The 20,023-nt window shown below is 49.5% G+C and overlaps 1 protein-coding gene across 1 annotated transcript in view; it reads left to right on the top strand.

Annotated features, from left to right (window-relative positions):
* Window positions 1-14,355, top strand: part of LOC135827759 (L-fucono-1,5-lactonase-like) — a 48,849-nt gene extending 34,494 nt beyond the window's left edge. The window contains exon 9 of the mRNA XM_065340209.1: window positions 13,691-14,355. Within this exon, the coding sequence (XP_065196281.1) occupies window positions 13,691-13,759 (69 nt within the window). The 3' untranslated portion in view covers window positions 13,760-14,355. The remainder of the gene's footprint in view (window positions 1-13,690) is intronic.
* The last annotated feature ends 5,668 nt before the right edge of the window (window positions 14,356-20,023 follow it).

Raw genomic sequence — 20,023 nt, forward strand, 5'->3', positions numbered from 1 at the left:
TCGTAGCGTTTCGCCAGCACACTTGTTCTCTCCTTCAACTCAGATACTACTTGAAGTACTACTAAAGGCCATCTGGCTCTCACACTCAGTCCTTCCACCCTTCATTTTCGTGGTTTGGGCTTCCACTCGTGGCTCGGCAGGTTCCTGGCCTCTCCGCAGTCTGTCCTCAGGAGAAGGTCGCTCTAAAGCTAGTGCAGCCGAATCAAAGGAAATCGAGTTGTTTCTCAGACGTCCACAAACGTTGCGCTTGACTTCGCTTCCACTGCGGGAAAGTAGTCACGCTTCAGGACCACGACGTGCTTGTTGCAGCCTACACCAATGATACTAAAATAAGACTCCCTCATTTTTCTGCTTCCCGGCCGGCCGGCTCGGAAAGGAACGTATTATAATTATATGGACTGGGAGCCTCACTACGGTTCCACCTCTCGTCTGCTAGTGCATTCAGGAGCGCAGCAGCGCTTCGGCATGACGATACAAGCCGAATCAAAACAACTCTACTCTCTAGCCAAAAAACTAGGTCAGTGTTCGTCAGGCAAAAAGCGAAGGTCACGAACTCAAAAGGTGGGGAAGTCAGAGTCAGAAGGTCCACTTGCCCCGTCTCGAACCCAGACAATCTTTGTGCAAGTCATCTATTAAGTGCAGCCTTACTACACTAATCATTTACTTTTGTTATTATTATCAGGCTGTTTTCGGTTTGTTTATACTGGTGAAACGAATATACCGAATATTCGTTCGGGTTGTCAGATTCGAACGAATATTTCTCATGGCAAATATTTGTCAACCCAGTATGGAGAGTTTGCCGGGCGACTTCAAACTTCCGTAACTTCGCGAATACTTGACCGAATCACTTCATCGAAAGGTCTATCGGCATTAGAAAACTCTCAGCTGTCGTCTCGAAGCAACCCGAACGCGATCCGAGGTCCTGGAATAGGTGTTGGCGGATAATGCCGGCATTATATCGAGCATTATACACCACCCGGAGCATTATAAAGCATTACGAGCATTATAAAGCATTACGAGGCCAAAAATGGCATTATACATTGTTCTACATGACCATGATGACTGCATAGTAGTTAGTACTGCATAGTAGTTAGTACTGCATAGTACTGCATAGTACTGCATAGTACTGCATAGTACTGCATAGTACTGCATAGTACTGCATAGTACTGCATAGTACTGCGTCTTCGAATCGTGCCACCTCCCTCGCTGCTAGCTACAGACGCCATGAACAGGAAAAGCGCCGGAAGTACGAGGAGCGAGTACGTGAAGTTGAGCATGCCTCCTTCGTGCCCGTTGTGCTCTCTGCCTCTGGTGGCTATGGCAAGCATGCCAATGCTCTTTTCACGCGGATCGCCTCTCTCCTGGCTGAGAAGAGTAAGGAGCCATACGGGCAGGTTATCTCCTTGCTGCGCTGCCGCCTTGGGTTTGCCCTGGTGCGTTGTGGTGCTATGTGCCTGCGTGGCTCAAGGAGCATGTTTGCTCCTGCCATGCCTGAGTCCCCTGCTGTGCTAGTGGCGGCGGAGGCACGCATCCAGTGAACCTGCACAGTGCAGTGATCCTACTGAGTGACAGACTCTGTAAATACTGTATAATGATGATTCGTTTTTATATATGACTGTGTTGATTCTTCACAAAATGTGTTATTTTGCCCGTACAAGAGGCTCAGTTTTCCGTGTGAAAAAAAACTGCATAGTACTGCATAGTACTGCATAGTACTGCATAGTACTGCATAGTACTGCATAGTACTGCATAGTACTGCATAGTACTGCATAGTACTGCATAGTACTGCATAGTACTGCATAGTACTGCATAGTACTGCATAGTACTGCATAGTACTGCATAGTACTGCATAGTACTGCATAGTACTGCATAGTACTTTTTTTTTTTTTTTTTTTTTGATTTTTTTCAGTAGTAAAAGCCTCTTTTACGGGCGAACAAAACACAATTTGCCATGGCGGAGGATTGAAAACAAATCACATAATGATGACGTCGCATGTGATCAGACAGCAAGAGAAGCATAGCATAGTCAGCACAATCACGGGGCAAGACTCAACGGGACACCCTAGCCTCCATGACAGCCAGGGAGGCACAGCCATCCATTGGAGGCTGCCAAACTCGGCGAGCCCCACGCAGACACATGACACTCGAACGCAGCAGGGCGAAAGACAACCTGCAGCGGAGGTGGGCAATTAGCACAGAGTACGCCTCCCTCCCACGTAGCGACTGGAGATGTGCAATCCGGCTCACCAGTGCAGCGGCACCCTTGCCGCATCCTCCGGTGGAAGAGAGCACAAAGGGGAGAAAAATGGATCGCTCCACTTCTCGGACTCTCCGATCATATCGACGCCGTTTCTCTTGCTCATGGTGCCGGTAGCAGCCAGAGAGAGAGGAGGTGCGGTTCGAAGACGCATAAGGGTTGAACACCCGTACATCAATAAAAATGCGTTCGAACCGACCCTCCCAAACTCCACTGGCCACCACATCCAAACGAGCTTGATCCTCGGTTGATGCTGACCGGAGCTGAAACTGCTCCCCAGTCAGGGGTTGGAGATGTGGCTCCACTGCGACGTTGTGGGCGACACCCTTCAATGAGCTTGCCAGTATGTCGCGCACCTCGTTGTGGCGGATCGAGGGGAACCCACCGAAAGGACAGGACAAGGCGTGAGCAATGGTGAATGCCTTCTCGCAAACACAGGTGGTGGGCAGGCGAGAAGGCGTCCAACCGTAACGGAGGCAGAGGCCATCCCGGAATTCTCCCTTCGACAAAGCGAAGCCATGGCGAGCGATGGGTCGGCAGGTAAGCCAGCTTGATGCTCCCTTCTCCTCTGCCAGACTGATAGCGAGATCGAGTTCGCTGTGCTCGGTGCGGAACATATCGGCAGCTATCTTCATTGCATTTCTGGCCTCAGAGCGAGCCTGACTCTTGGCCCTGCGGACACAGGCAAGAGCATCATCGAGGTGCTCTTCTTGCGCCATGATCTTGTCGTACAGCGCAGTGGTGATTAGCCTGGAGGTGCCGTACTGTGAGCCAAAAGTGGCAGGGTTGGCCACGCCGAGGCCTCCATGCCGGCAGGGGAAAGTGAGCAAAATGCGTTCAGCTTCACTGGGCGCCGTCCGTCCACTAATGGCAGGGATTAGGCGGCGGTGGATGATGTCCTCCAGGGGTGCCAGCTGTTCTGCAGCACCATCGAGAACCCGACACAGGAAGGACCACCGGTGTTGGAGGCTGTTCACCAGTGCAGAGTAAGCTGCTTGAGGCTGTGACCGGGCGAAATCTGTCAGCTTGCACAGCTCCTGTGACCAGGTGGCCACCTTGGAAGCCACAAACTCCTGCACAAACTGATCAGTTCCGATGGCTGATCCAAGGTGGCGGCACCCGTCAGTGGTGATAGACACACCCGTGCCGGCGAAGATGGTCTCGGCTGCCTCTAGCTTGTCCCGCTTGACGACGAGGACGGACTTGCTGGGGTTAATGAAATACCCGAACGCCGGCCCATCCCCGACGAGTCGGTCCCACCACTGGCGGAGAGGATTGAGCCCACCACCCGCGGACGAGTCATCCGCATACCAGCTCTGGCGTGTTCCTGGGGTTGCCACTCTGCGCACCAGGGGGAGTACCCCCAAAGCGTACATCGGCATAGCAAGAGGATCTCCCTGCGTTGTGCCTTCTCGCGATAGGAGGCACTTCCCGTCCACGAATAGGCGGGCCGGCTGACGGTAGCAGTTTACGATAGCGGGTGTGATGGCTGGACAGAGGTGCGCTACGTTGCGCATACATGCTTCTCTGTTAAGGCGATTGAACGCATTGGATGCATCCGCCATTAGCACAGCGTCTACGTCTTCTTCATGGAACGTGTCGTGCATGGCGTGAATGGCCGCCTCAATGCCACATTCCTGGCCTCCGCACATCTGCAGTGACCCTGTCGCCTCACGAACAGAGTCCCCCGCCACGCTCAGAATAGCCTTGCCGATGATACGACGGACGGTTTCGCCGATGCCTATTGGGCGCACACCCGGTTTCTTATCTAGAGGGATAAGCCGGCACGCCGTGTAGGCTTCCATCGATGCTGGGTTGACGTACTGAGTGGCGATTCGCCGGGCACAGCTGGCGAGAGCATCACATAGGTCGTCCGAAATGTCCCCAAACGCTGTGCACATACGCCTCCAGCCATCTGCGTCCATCCCAGACGGCCCTGCAGAACCGGTGGTATGCAGTGCAGCTTGTCGCACAGCGGTCCTGTCCAGCTTCGTGAAGAGCACTGGGTGGGGCTGTGCTGGGGGTTGCCCTGGGAGGAGAGCCGCTGCTGTGACTGCCTCGCCCTATGGGTGCTTACTGCGCAGCACATCAAGCACGGTCATTTCTCCAATGGTGTCGTCAAGATCGAGAACTCCACCACCCATGTCGGGGGAGAGTTGACGAGTGGCTGCCGAGAGCCTGCCACGCTCAATGTCAGACGCAAATCTGCGTGCCGGGTCGACCGTGTGTCCCTCGTGCCGTGCGTTTCGCCTGCGGGCCTTGACGATCTGGTCTTGGATAGTCATGGATTCTTGGAGTAGCACCTGTACGTCTCCGGAATCCCACGAGGCAATGCGGCGCTCGATGCAAACCTTGTGAGCTGCTGCCGCTACGGTCCCGCCAGGTTTCTGAAGGAGCAACTGCTGCATTACCATCGCCATTTTCAGGGCGTAGTCAGCTGCACCTGAGGAGTTGTTACCAAAGGCGTGGAAGTGTGAACTCAGCATACGGATAAAGGTTCGGCCCGTGCTGCCCATTGGTACGTCCAACAGGTTTGGGGCAAAATGAACTACCTTCTCGTACGCCTCGGATATCCGGTTGGAAAACGTGGGACCGTCCAGATCTCCCATTCCGAGTGTGGGGTCCCGCAGGGGAGGATGGGGTGGCAGGTCCTGGATAACAGGATCGGCGACGTCCATTGTTGCTTGGGACATGTTGAGTGTGGCTAGCAGTCGGACATCGTGTGGATCTACGTCCCCACTCGCTGGTAGGTCAACTAGGTCCACTACGGTCACGGTGGCACGCTCCGCGTCCGCTGGCTCAGGCGCTTGGCTGGCAGGTTCGACATTTAGAAAAGCGATCCTGTCAGCTTTTCTATTATTGTGTTCACATGGCAGAAAAAACGACACCGCTATGCTACGTAAGTTTCTACGTAAGGTGCTCGGTACTTCACTTAGGCTACGTAAGTTTCTACGTAAGGTGCTCGGTATTAGATCTACTAACGGGTGGTAGCCGTGTGCTGTGCACGTGCACGGCAGACATTGTGTTGCATGCAGTGCAGTCCGTTTTCGGATGTGCATGCGCGAGGAACTTCCTTCTTTGGAACTGCTTCTTGCATGAGCTGTTTCGGATATTTCGTGTCCTGGCTTATTTCGCTTCGGCTCTGCTGAGACCACTTTTCACGGAATATTACTCAATGACAGGTGAGTTGACCAGTTCCCTTTGATTCATTTGCTTGTGTTGACTCTTTCATTTACGAAAAGTGTGCTGATTTTAGGTGGAATACAATAAAATTAATAATGGAAAAGCTGACAGGATCTCTTTTCTAAATTTAGCTTTTCTGCTGTCGAGGCCTCCTTTTACGGAATACTCAATGACAGGTGATCTCTGAGTTGACCAGCTTCCTTCGATTCATTTGCTTTAAAAAATATGCTCACCCTTTCACCCTTTCATTTACGGAAACGTGTGCTGATTTTATTCGGATTTAGATCCATTCGTTTCTCTTTGCCCTTGCCAACAGTGTGCGAAGAACGCGAGTTCACCTTCTTGACGGTAAGGCTTATGTTGCTGCTGAGGCTTTAAATAGATGTGTTGTTGAAATACTCATGTTCATTGTACATTGGTACGTTACAAGTAAGGCACTGGTCATGATTGCTTCCGGCATTCCGTGCTCCGATCATAGGGTAGAATCTAAATTTTGCAGTGGCATAGCATCGTTGGCAGTTCCCAATCTGGAGGGAAAGGTTCAAAGACGCATTGGCCGAGTACTAGTATGCAAAATAAATTCGCATATCAGGGGAAATCTCCATTATGGAGAGGTTCATGCATTCAGTGACTTGTTTGCTTCATACGAAACATGCCAATGGGTGCAGTCTCGTCTCGTGAAAATCTCGTACGATTGGATTTGTTTACTCGAGTCTGGGCTGTTTGATTTGTGAGTACCGCCGAGATTGCACTGCCCCAAATAAAGTTGCGTGCCAGTAGAGCAAGAATTACGATCTGCAATCTGTTTGTAGTACCTGCAAGAATGTGCTATACATGTATCGTATTTTCTCTGTTGTTGTTTCAGTTGCCGTCATGTTGCTAAAGAAAGGTTCAGTGACTCATTTGTTTCATAAAAGACGAGTCAATGGTTTGGTCTGGCTTAGAATCTTTCGCTGTAGAAGAAATCTATTCGTGTCTCTATTGGAGAAATAATTGTATTCACTCGTTATAAAATAGGGTTAACACAAACTCACAGAACAAATGCCATCGGTCCCTTGATGTTCGTCCTAAAGAGGTTTGACTGGATATCATTCATACTCCCCGAAGTCGTGTAACATTTTACTATTATGGAGTGCCTTGTTTATCTCTCAGTACCTAAAACCATATATCCTTGCCCCTTATATCCTCAGGATCAGTGTAGTTGTTGGAACGAGGTGTCGGACTCAGCGATGTATTTGTTTACATTTTAATGCATGTTTATTGTTCCTACTTTGCTGTGTTGTTTTAGACAATCGTGGACACTTTGAAGTCACTGAACTGCTTCCAAAAGGTTTATCGACATCAACAGGATTACGATTTCACTACAATATGATGCCGGATAACCTTATCACGACAACCCATGACTACAATTATAAACACAGAATCAACAAAAACTTCTGCGGCACACACCTGGTTACAATTCTCAAGTAAATGTGATTTAGGGTGTGGACATCTGAATTTTCTGAAAGACAAGACAATTTTATGACAGTCATGAAATTCTGCAACATCCACAGAATGACTTGCGTATAAAAAAAGTATCACCGCCACGACCCATATGATTCCCCTGCAGAAGAACATGAATACATGTATGCAAGACTCCCCAACGCATTCACGCTGCACAACTTTTCACTACTTTCACTTTAGCTAATACGTGTACATGTACATCCTTCAAAGCGGTGAACCCCTTGATAGGCGACAAGCCTCTGGGTCATCCTAATAAAGATTATTATTATTAAGACTAGTTCCATTTTCTGCAAGAAAAGGCTTGCACATCAATGCGTATAATACGGTATTGAATTTGATATGATACACATAGGGGCTCCCGTAAGAAGAACATAGGTCTGTGGGAAACACCCTAGTAAAATAAATAAAATAATAATAATAACATGCAGAGGCGCTACATGTAGGCCATCATTAGGGCATTCCATTGGTTACACAATTATATCCTTTAGCCAAAAAAACAAAAGAAATTATAGCAATAAAAACTGCTTTATGGCAGTTTTCTAAAAAAGGTTATTGTGTTCTAGTCCATGGACCTCGTCTAAAAAGTAAGAAATTAACGAAATGTGATAGCCGAAAATTAAAATTTCACACAAAACCTCACAATAATCACACACAGGATGCGAGACGACCTTTTCCCCTCGTGGTCCTCTTTCATATGCAAGCATGTTGGCGCAGTACGTGTACTTGTATAAGTACAAGTGTCGGAATAAACAAGTGTTGAAAGCCGTACTATTAGATCTTCAAGTGTCGTGATTATTGTGAGGTTTTGTGTGAAATTTTAATTTTCGGCTATCACATTTCGTTAATTTCTTACTTTTTAGACGAGGTCCATGGACTAGAACACAATAACCTTTTTTAGAAAACTGCCATAAAGCAGTTTTTATTGCTATAATCAGCATTGGTGTCAGGCGAGTTCGCTGTACGGGTACTACAGTGCTACTGCTGGTGCTGGCACCGGGAGGCGAGCTCGACCGGGCTGTGCGAGGTGGTCCGTCTCTGCACTCTGCAAGTAGGGTGGTGGTAGTACTGCATAGTACTGCATAGTACGTATGTATTACTGCACAAGGACCAGTGCAATACCGGCCGATATCTGCACGAACGGCGAAGCCGTAAGTGCAGATATCGACGCCGGTATTGCACGCGTCCGAGTGCAGTAATACATTTATCGCACCCCTGTACTGCCACCACACAGTCTGTCACCACACACTTGACACAGTCTGGTGCAACCCTAGCATGCTGCATATATATATGCGCATGCAACCCTGCTATCATTCACAGTCATACAACACAGCACAACCAGTCGCGTTCATTTTTAGAGGAACACTTCTTTCGAGTAGCTGCTGTCTATCACGAGAGATCCTGGAAGTAGCGGGACAGCTTGCTCATGTCGTCGTTGATGGGGTGTTTGTGCTCCACCGCTTTGACTTCTCCCGCTTTCTTTGTCTTCATGAGGAAGGCCTTCAATGCAATGTTTGCGTCCTTGAACGCTGGGTCACTGTGGACGTTCATGGGCCGCTTCAACTCGACTAGCTTGCGATGTATTGCGGAACGGAAACCGAGCAAGCTTGATGCAGAGTAGAACTTCACTCCAGCTTTCTTCGGACGCAATTCGACGTATGCATGTCGCAGAATGTAAGCTAGGTCGCTTGCCGTAACCGTACTCAGGTCACAGCGACGTCCTGTGTCTTTACAATACTCGTCGAATAAGCGGAGCCATTTGTCAGTTGCCTGCTCAGTGTTTTTGTTTTTCTGCTCAGAAACGAGGCTGTTCGATGGCGGCGTCGGACAGTTTCTCAAATCGGCTATCGACAGTCTTCTCCAATATTTGGGCGTCCGCTGTCTCGACTCTCACGGAGCTTGTGAAGTAGTTGACTTGGCGGACGCAAGCCGGGTCCACATTCGCTTCCGCGACATCGACAGCGTCCTCGACCAATTATTTTGGTGTGCAGCAGAAAGTCTGCAGCGACTCCCTCGCGGAGCGACTCGCAATATTCCCAGTACACCGCCAGCCAACGACTATGTGGATGCACTGCAGTGCGATATTGCACCGGCCCGGCGAGTGAGCGTGCAAATAACCTATATCTGCACGCTCACTTCGAAGCGAGCGTGCAAATAACCTATATTTGCACGCTCGCTTCGAAGTGAGCGTGCAAATATAGGTTATTTGCACGCTCACTCGCCGGGGTGCAATATCGCACTGCAGTGCATCCACATTGGCCGGCGGTGTACTGGGGAATATTGCACGCTCAGTAAGGCCGCTGATTGGCTCAAACCATGGAAACACTCACGTGGGGTGCGATAATATGCAGTACTGCATAGTACTGCATAGTACTGCATAGTACTGCATAGTACTGCATAGTACTGCATAGTACTGCATAGTACTGCATAGTACTGCATAGTACTGCATAGTACTGCATAGTACTACATAGTAGATCTACACACATCGTCATGTACAGATTCGTATCGGCTATAGCGTTGGTCTTTGATTGGCAACATTCTTTTATTACTATACGCGATGTATTACTACAACAGTACAAGTGATAGACCACCGTCACCGTACACATCATGCAGGGTACCAAACAGATCGTGGCACGCAGTGCCAGGCCCAGTATGCTGCATGCAGTAGTGCTAGCTAGCTGTGGTCCAGCACTAGGCACCGGCGGATTACACTTCGGAGCTTCGGCTTCGAATGTGACAGTGTGTTTGGCCTCAAATCGCTCTAGTTTTCCATAAATTTCCAGCGGTTTAAAGATAAAAATGCAAATGCACGCCTTGATTGCACCTAGCACCTCTTGCTTTCTTTGGCCTTTTCTTTCGCTTCTTTGCTGATAGGTTACCTTTTTCCTTTGTCTAGTATCCTTGAGACTCAGTAAGTCTTCTACTGCCGCTATGGCAGTGTCTATTGTGTAATAATGACTCCGAAGCTGAAGCTCGCAGTCCAGGCCTAGGACTAGTAAGAGTTCCTACCGGATCGACGTGCTGTCCGTGTAGGTAAGTGCTGAAGTAACTAGTTTGTGCCGATATGGAAATTTCGGCCTTTTCGGCGGCCAATGCTGATGGCGACGCTGCGATGGTTCCGTGGGTTTGCAAGCACCGACGAGTGCCTTGTTTCATGCCCCGAGTCACGATTTCCCTGTTGGGTCAGGGCGGCCTTCACGAGTTCGGCAGGCTCTTTCGAGTGGCTTGCCAAGGCTCTGCGCTTAGCGCGTAGCAACATCAACAGACGGCTTCCGTCACGTCATTGGGCAGGCCTTGACGAGTGCCTTGCCAATCTCTGTACCTACAAGTAACTGGTATCCAACCCCATCGATGGACGACGCGGATATGCGGCGGCTTCTGTCACGGCAGTGGGCAGGCCCTGTCGCGTGTCTTGCCACACTCAGACCATCCGTCCACTGTCGATGGACGACGGTCTCACCAGTGGGCAGGTCCTGTCGCGTGCCTTGCCACACTCTAGCCATCCATCCACTGTCGATGGACGATGGTCACACCACTGGGCAGGCCCTGTCGTGTGCCTTGCCGCACTCTAACCATACGTCAACCGTCCATGGACGATAGTCTACAGTGAGCAGGCCCTGTCGCGTGCCTTGCCACACTCTAGCCACTCTAACCATCCATCCACTGCGGATGGACGATGGTCGAACCAGTGGGCAGGCCCTGCCGCGTGCCTTGCTACACTCTAACCATCCGTCCTCTGTCGATGGACGATGGTCTCTACAGTGGGCAGGCCCTGTCGCGTGCCTTGCCGCACTCTAACCACTCTATCCATCCATCCATTATCCATGGACGATGGACTCGTAGATTTGCAAGCACCAGCGAGTGCTTTGTTTCTTGCCCTGAGTCGTGCCTTCCTGGTGTGGTCAGGGCAATTTCATGAAAAGCAGGAGTGCCATTCCAATGTCTGTGCCTAACTCGCATCCACCCATGTCGGTGGACTGTGCGGTCATTGTAGATATGGTGGCTTCCGTCACGCCAGTGGGCAGGCCCTGTCGGGGGCCTTGCCACACTCTAACCATTAGTTCATTGGTGATGAACGATGGTCTCGTGGCTTTGCAAGCACCGGCGAGTGCTTTGTTTCATGCCCAGAGTCACGCCCATAACTTAATGCCGTTCTGCCATGCTCATATTGTTGTTTCGCAAGTACAGTTCTACCTGTGTTTGCTTGTTCCTATACCAAGCAGAATCCCGTATTGACCGGGAAATGTTCCTGCACCAAAGGGCTGTGGATCGAACGTGCATCCCTGTGTCAAGCGGAATAATGTCATATCAGACCAGTTTCCGCTGCACCACGGGCGTCCGGTTAAGGCAGGTTTACCTGTATGTAGATACATGGTTCTGGAAGCATGATCACGATGTCAGAGGTGGATGATGCACCTCTCTGAGCAATGAAAAATAAACATCAAATGGTTGCCATTTGTGCAGTGCCAACAATGTACTGCCACTCCTATTGCTCAAGCACCTTTTGTGATAGCAACCTCGAAGTGGTGAAGCATATAACACTTTTACTGTTGCCATGCCTCAGTCTGACCTAAGGTGGCTGGAGCACATACGGACACGCGCGCTCCAGCTATCTGCTGAGCGTAGTGCCAAGAGTGCAATGTCATGTACATTTGCCTTTGTGTACGCTATGACTTGTGGTATACCATGGTATACTGCCTTCCACTACTCAAGTTAGTGCCCACCCCGGGCACCGCGAGGGACCACCCCCCCCCCCCCCCCCTTCTTGGTCTGGCCAGCCAAGGCCTTGCACGATTACTGCCGCATCCATAACTGGGATCAATTCATTGCCCATATGATATGTGCATATCAGCGCGGCCCTTTCCGTACAACGGCAGGTCCAAGTAACCATATCTGTAATTTACTACTGTGGATAGCATTTCATCGTACGTATCCTGGAATATCTACGCACCCAGAAGGAATCTACTTATATTATAGCTAGCAACCATAGCTAGCAACCAGATCAGTCTCGTACTGTTTAGTACTGATATGGCGGATACGCCGGTACTGCATGCACGTGTTCCTTGTGCCCGACCCACCATGTACCAGGCTTTCGTTACCAACAAGGGCTTGGCAGACGAGCTGAAGCAGCTGGATGCATGTCGTGCCAATCCCGTAATGGTGCAGCCAATGGTCCACACTACCAGCCTGCTCGGCTGTCGGTGGCCTTTCACGGTGTGCCTTACTTGGTACGCATACGAGTACATTTGCATAAATGTACTTCAAGTATAAAATATATACACAACAGGCACAAGGAGGTCTTAGAGTTTGTTGCAACTCTGAGTTCCTTACGCAATGAAATCATCATAGTGCTCCGCATCGTGTTGAGCCATCTACCCTCGAAAAGACGCCTCTTTGTAAACAAATATACAGTTATGTATATTGTATAGAAAACTGCTTTCCTAGCGCAGAAGGAAATCAGTGAATATGTGATGTCTTTGTGTTCTCACCGTGGAGGAAGAACTTGATGACCTACATGTACATTCACCCTAGTCTTGCCGAAGACGTCCTGTGCACTCCCAGGGTCCATGACCATGTTGTGCAATAGCTGAGTAAGCCATACATATACCTGAGATCTACGGATATAAACTATGTTCAGTTCAAATGACCATCCAAGCAGCCATTGGCTCCGCATCCTGCGTCATCTCTACCATCGCTGCGCACTTGAATATGACGATTATATCACCACAGGTCCCTGCAAGCTGGAGACCCGGTACGGCCACTGGCGATGTTGCCAGCCTCATGGAGCCAATGTGCTATTTGGCCATGCAGGACATGTGTCACTCGACCGGCATCCATCCGGAAGTGGCTGGCGGTACACATGTCTACCGTTCGGCATGTGTTATTCACTCCGCACATACACCAAGTGTCTGCATCGATCGTCTGCATTTTCCGGACATGGGCGGTGAAGGTAGTGATGTACATTGCCACCTGCCTCATTATTGTGTGCGGTCTGGTTGCGGCACACCATAGTGCAAGCAACGATCCGCCTCCTGGAGCATCTCGAGCTCCAAGTGAACCTGCACAAGTCCGGCTTGTAGCTGGTGCAGTCCCTGGAATGTATGAGGCTCACCATCTCTGCCATCACCAAGCCACTTGAGGCGCCTGAACGTGAAGCGTCCGGAATTGAGGAAGGCGTTCCCGCTAGCCCAGCTTCACAGTCGATCAATTCATTACAGAATATAGTGCTTGCAGGATAGAGCTCCACAGCCTGGGCTGTGCAACCTCGATATATGGTCTGGTGATTCAATTGACAAGTCTCCATTACTGGGTCTGTCACTTTTCAGTCGGGGATGGCCAGCCAGTCACCTCACAGGTGCCATCGCTGCGCTACGAGAGCCCGTCAGTTCAGGACCCATGCACAGCAGCCACCCATAACCACATGACTCTGCAGGAGTTAAACTCCATTCATCTACTGCTTGTGGGCGGAGTGCCTTGGTCTGCAAGCCCCAGTGCATGGCATAACGGGAGTACCTTTGCATGTCGAGATTGATCATGTGATGGCTGTTGCTTACGTATCCAAGGAAAGAAACATTGGATAACTATCTGTCTGTTAGCGCTACCAAGAGTACATAACTATTACTATTGGCGCGACCCCGTTGGCTCCACCTAGTCGCCGTCAATGTTCGGGACATCGTCCACGACCCAAACGACCATCACGGTCTGCAGACAGCGGCAACTACCTGTTGGACAGGTAGGTCCTTACAAAGTTACATCATTGGTACAGCCCACTTGCCCTATTTGTGGACAGCCATACCCGCTAACTGGATCAGTATGTGAGTTAGCGCTCAGATCCTGAGGCCGAGGGCCAGGCTTCCTTGGTCCTTCCAGCAGACCAGACCAGTGGGAGAATGCACTTCTGCACCCTCCATTCTCCCTCATCCTGATGGTTAGTGCTATTCACCACATATAGCAAGTGCTCTTGGTGGGTCCGGTCTGGAGTTCATCGCAGTCGGACCAACTCCTTAGCCACCCAGTGCGATGTAGGGAGGCAGTATAGACCAATTACCAATGCATCTTTCTCCTCTCTCGTCGACACTCCAGCTACGTGTTCAGGGCCTCTTGGAGTATTGGTCAGGCTGATGTAGCGACCACCCATTTGATGCCCGATGTCTATTACTGCTGGCCTGCCAGCACATGGAGTGCCATCAATGTTCTGGAGGTTCTGCAGGCTTGGGGACCCAATCCCAATTGCCTCGGAAACGTCTGACGCGGCACGTTCTTATGTAGATGGTTTTGACTCAGGCTCCCCGTTCACCTCGGAGCTTCACAGTCTGTCCGTATTCCACTGCCATCAACTCCCGAAGGTACGTGTTGCGTTCGCCCTTGCCTCCGTCAGCAAGACGAATGTCTAGGGTTCCAGATCTAAGACCTTCCTGGTTTCCTGGTTTGCAAGGGACAAACTTCTTTGTACATATGGTGTATCCTCGATACATAGCGACATTTTTACTGTATATCAGGCACTCTGCGAGATGCCTGTTCCTTCACTCCACATGCGCACTTCTCCTTCGCGCATAATGCTTGGCTACGCCCTTGCCTTGGTTGAGGTGGTGGATCACTTTAAAAGTCACACTGTCACATTCGAAGCCGAAGCTCCGAAGTGTAATCGTTGATTCCGCTAGGACCCGCAGGGTCCGACGTGGAATCGGGGTTACACGAGGAGTGAAGGCGAAGAATGTGACAGTGTGTTCCCGCCCATTGTGCTGGTGTCGCCCACCCCTCACTGTCACTACTCTTGATTGCACTATCATTTTGGTCGCTCAGGAAAGGCCAAAGAAAGCAAGAGGTGCTAGGTGCAATCAAGGCGTGCATTTGCATTTTTATCTTTAAACCGCTGGAAATTTATGGAAAACTAGAGCGATTTGAGGCCAAACACACTGTCACATTCTTCGCCTTCACTACATGAGACGTACATGTACGAGCGGCAGCACCTTTTTTGGCTCCCGAAAAGCGGCCTTTTTTGTAATTTCCTGGGCTTTAGGCCACCGGAAAAGTCCTTTATTTAGTAATAAAATGGCTAATAAGCCCGCTGCTGAAGTGGACATTGCAGTCCTGATCGACGGGGAGCTGAGGGACCTCATCAGGCAGCGTGGACTGGAAATCCCACGAAAAGCCACCAGACCCGATCTTGTTGCCCTGCTCAGAACATCGCTGGATGAGGACAAAGAAGTAAGTGAACCTACTGGCACGAGCCCCCTGGCTGCTAATGAGGGTGTTGTTGCCAGCCTGTGCTCAGCTCTGTCTGAACTCACTAATGTCGTCCGAGAGTTGAAGACTGAGTTACACGCCATGAGAGAAATAGAAGCTAAATTCAACGATTCTGCCAGAGAGGTGTTGTGCCTGAAGACGGAAGTACGGGAACTTAGGAACGACCTGCATGCCAAAGTTGAGAGGTACGATACGGTGATTCAAACTTTGAACAATGACCCCCACTGAACCAAGCTTTACCAAAACCGTATCCTCGACCCCACAACATCGACCCACGTATGCAGAAACTTTGCACTAACAACCAGCATTGCAGCCCAAAAATACTGCCCCTGCAGCTGCCCCAGCTGCCCAAAGGCCACAACGCCAGCCTCCCAAGCCGTACAGGCGACAGGAATCGTCTCGCTGGCTGGCACCCAAGCTTCCAAAGAGCACCACCCGATGTGCACTAGCGGGTAAGCCAAGAGTCAAAGTGTTCTACGTTGGCAACGTGGACCCCGAATGTGATGCCAAATCAATTGCAGAGCATTGTCAGGCACAGGATGTACACATCGTGCAGAGTGTTGTGTACACCTCGGAGCGCTTCCGAACAGGGTTTGCCAGGGTCACAGTGTTGGCGTCGGACGCCACCACCGTACAGGACAAAGCATTTTGGCCGGACTCGCTCGGTTTTGCAGTTCGTGAATGGCGCTTTGGTGCTGACGGCACAGCTCCAGCACTCACATAATGCCACACACCACCTACCGGTATTCACAGCCCCTGAACCCGCATGCTCCTGTGTTCACCCCTTCGTCTCCAAATCCCTCAACCCCAGCATTCTACTCTACAATTCATCCATCCAACCGACTAAATGTTGGCCACATAAACATTTGCAGCCTACGACATAAAACCCATGTTATAACTAAGCTAATAGATGAGCACTGCCTAGATCTGCTGGCGGTTACGGAAACGTGGCTCGACTCAAGCATCTCGGACACTGAGGTTTCTGTACCAGGCACAATTCTCTTACGTCGAGACAGGCCGTGCGCTGATGGATGCACTTGCCTATCCTCCTGCACTCCATGTCGTAAAGGAGGCGGGATCTGCATCTTCGTAAAGGAACATGTTAAGGATAAGCACATCTTGGACCACTCACACTCCAGTCTAGAGTTGATGCGGCTTAGAGCTGGCACAGGCAAAGATAGTACCTTGTTTGGTTGCATATACCGTCCCCCATCCGAGCCGGTAGAGTTTTGGAATCGGCTCGCTACATCCACCGAGCAGCTGGACGGCGAGAATATTGTATTGCTAGGTGACATAAATGTGGACTTTCTGCGTCAGACGTCCAGTGCGTTCCACCATCTCAAAGACACGTTGCTACTTCCGTGCAGACTGGCCAATAAAGTAACTGAAGCAACAAGAATTACAGGCTCTACCCGTACATCCATTGACTGTATTCTCACGAACTTTGATCGAGTTCCGTCAGCCTCTGTCGTGGACTGTGAGTTTTCAGACCATCGCCTCGTCATTACTTCCGTCCCAGTGCCCATCATGGATGCGCGGAGCAATACTACTACCCATCAAACACGCAGAGACTACCGGAACTTCAACGCTCAGCGTTTCTGCGATATGCTGCTGTCCTCCGATCTTCATATCTTTGCATCCCGTACCCCAGACCTGATGTTGGACGAGTGGACAGGGAAAGTCAATGCTGTGCTTGATATCATCGCACCGTACGTAACCAGGAAACACAGGAAGTCCCGTCGGAAAAATTGCCCGTTCATGACCTCGCCCCTCCTTGCCTTGATTAGAAAGCGCAAATCGGTCTTCAAGAAACTAAAAGCTACTAACTTTCGAGACGAGAGCCTATCTGTACAATTCAAGCGGCTGCGCAACCAGTGCAATAACTTGTATCGACACCTACAGAATCTATACTTTTCAGACCAGTGCCAGCGGTATGAACGGGAGCCTAGGCAGTTCTGGAAAGCCTTGAATATGATCAAAAAGCGTTCCTCTCCGAAGCAAACGGTTACCATCCCACCTGAGCGATTGAACGACTATTTTCACTCGATTGTCACAGATAAGGAAGCGAATTACAAGCTCCCAATGGGACCTGCTAAATCCGATGACCTTACTACGTTTTCAGCCGTTACAGTAGCAGAGGTGAAGCTTCGGATCGGTGACCTCCAAAGTAATAAAGCCCCTGGACCGGACGGCATTCTTCCGTGTCTACTTAAAATATCAAAAGACGTAATTGCTCTATCACTTGCTATCTTATTCAACACGTCCCTCTCGTCTGGTCAATTCCCATCCTTGTTCAAAATTGCAAACATTACACCAATTCTGAAGTCAACTCAAGGCCCCCGCGACTGCCCTTCTAACTACCGCCCAGTGTCTTTAACATCTATCCTAGCCAAGCTCCTGGAGGGGCTTGTGTTTTCTCGTATACATCTTTTTTTTAATGATCGTTGCCCATTCCATGTGGACCAGTTTGGCTTTCGGAAGCACCGTTCTACCGGACAGCTTCTCACCAAGGTTACGAACGACTGGCTTGTCTCGCGCGACGCTGGACTGCATACGGCGGTTGTCTGTATTGATTTGAAAAAAGCGTTCGATATGGTGAAGCATCAGAAGCTTCTTCTTGCTCTCGCAGCTGTCGGTATTTCGGGAGCGGCCCTGGCCTGGTTCCAATCATACCTTTGTGCCAGACAACAGCGGGTGGTTACCCACACTGGAACATCTCCATTGGTGGCAATCACTAGTGGCGTGCCACAGGGCATCATTCTGGGTCCGGTTCTATTTAACATCTAACGGTTATGTACGGAAGCTCCCATTGACAGCAGAGGCCTTTTCTTGCAAGCTCCCGATGTTCGCTGACGACATGACGTTGTATGCCAGCAGACGTACACAAGCTGAGGCCGTCGCTACCGTTACTGATTCGTTATCTGCAATTTCTGTGGATCTAGACGAGCTTGGGCTGCGCATTAATACAACAAAGACTGTAACTTTGATGATTTCGAAGTCTTCTCAACCCCTCTCAACTCCAATCGTTTTTAACCAACAGCCTCTGACTCAAGTGTCTAGCACGAGAATCCTGGGAGTCATTGTAGACAGTGATGTTTCTTGGTCTCGTCACATAGACTTTATCGTTAGGAAGACTTGCATGAAAATTGGCGCTCTTCGACGGTGTTTTCGGCAACTAAGTTTGAAGGCAACACGGCAGTTTATCCTCTCTGTTATCCTGCCTGACTTATTATACTGCTGCTCTTGCTTTGCAATGAAGCTATCCGCCAAGGACCGGCAGCGACTCTCGTCCGTTTATCGTCGTTCTGTACGCGCTGCTTGTGGCTCGAAACTACAAGATGACGTCATGCCGCTGTTAGCTAGATTGTCGATTGATCCGTTTGAACATTACCTTATTAAGTTATTCGTAGCATTGCTAAATTTATCCATGTTAATCATGTCGTTTTCCCTCTCCCAAATCTGACGGACCTTTTCCCTCAAGTTTCAACCGGCCCTAGGACAACAAGAAGCTCTTTTAATGCTGCTATTGCAATATCTAAATTCCGGACGACTGACGGTGTCAATTCCTTTTCAAATCGTGCTGCCCTGTTCTTTAATTCTTTGCCTGTGGAGTGGCGCACCCAGCACCGCACTACATTTGCTAAGCACCTTCAGACCATGCTAAAAGACGCAGCGTCTTTTCAGAAGTATTTTGATCTTCTTTTCAGCAAACTCCCTCATTGATCTGCACCGCCTGTATTGTATAACTGTGTTTACTGCGTTCCTAGTTTAAATTCGTTTTTAAAAACATCTCTTTAATTCTTGCATTATCCCATTATGACCATGCTTAAAGACGCAGCGTCTTTTCAGAAGTATTTTGATCTTCTTTTCAGCAAACGGCCTCATTGATCTGCATCGCTTGTATTGTATACCTGTGTTTACTGCTTACTGCTTACTGCTGCTTTATTGTTCCAAGTATCAGTTTAGTTTAGTTTAAATATCTCTTATTATTATTATCATTTTTTCTCACCCCACACCCCTCTACTCTGTTATCGGCCCTCTTAAGAGTTGTGTTCATCACTGTTGAGGCTTCCGATGGAAAATAAAAGAATACTACTACTACTACTACTACTCCTCGTGTAACCCCGATTCCACGTCGGACCCTGCGGGTCCTAGCGGAATCTACGATTATGCTCGCGAAATCAAGGAATTATGCTTTCATGGATTCTCGCATTATGCTCGTAAAATCCTCATATTAATATGCTTTGGCACCCGGGGATATTATATTCACTTTGTTGTACTTATTGAGCCTCAAAGTTCGGGAAATTGTGCCTTTTTTCGTACTTGCAAGTTGCAAGTGGCCATAAGTACAAGAAAATACATGTACATGAGTATCCCCATACCAAGGTGTCCATGCATGTAAGAGGTCAACATGGAAAAGAGAAAACAATACTTCTTCTATTCATTACTTGATTTCTTTTGTACTTCAGTAAAAATGTTATTCCCGTAGCTATGCAGAAGACGTTACTTCAGTAACGTCTGGCGCTAGCCAGGGTCCACACAGCTTTAATTCCCGTAGCTATGCAGAAGACGTTACTTCAGTAACGTCTGGCGCTAGCCAGGGTCCACTCAGCTTTAATTTGGTGTTTGTTTGTTTGTTTGTGGGTTTGTGTCACGCCTGGCGCTATCCCGTATCTGTCCCGTACCGTACCGTACCAGCAAAGACATCTGGCCACAATACTTTTATTGTGCCATGCATCGACATGCCTGGCGCTATCCCGTACCTGCCCCGTACCATCAAGAGTACGGTACCATCAAGTCAAGAGAATGAGTATATATTTAGAAAAGCGATCCTGT

The sequence above is a fragment of the Sycon ciliatum genome, chromosome 11 (assembly GCF_964019385.1).
Source record: "Sycon ciliatum chromosome 11, ocSycCili1.1, whole genome shotgun sequence".
NCBI lineage: Eukaryota > Metazoa > Porifera > Calcarea > Leucosolenida > Sycettidae > Sycon > Sycon ciliatum.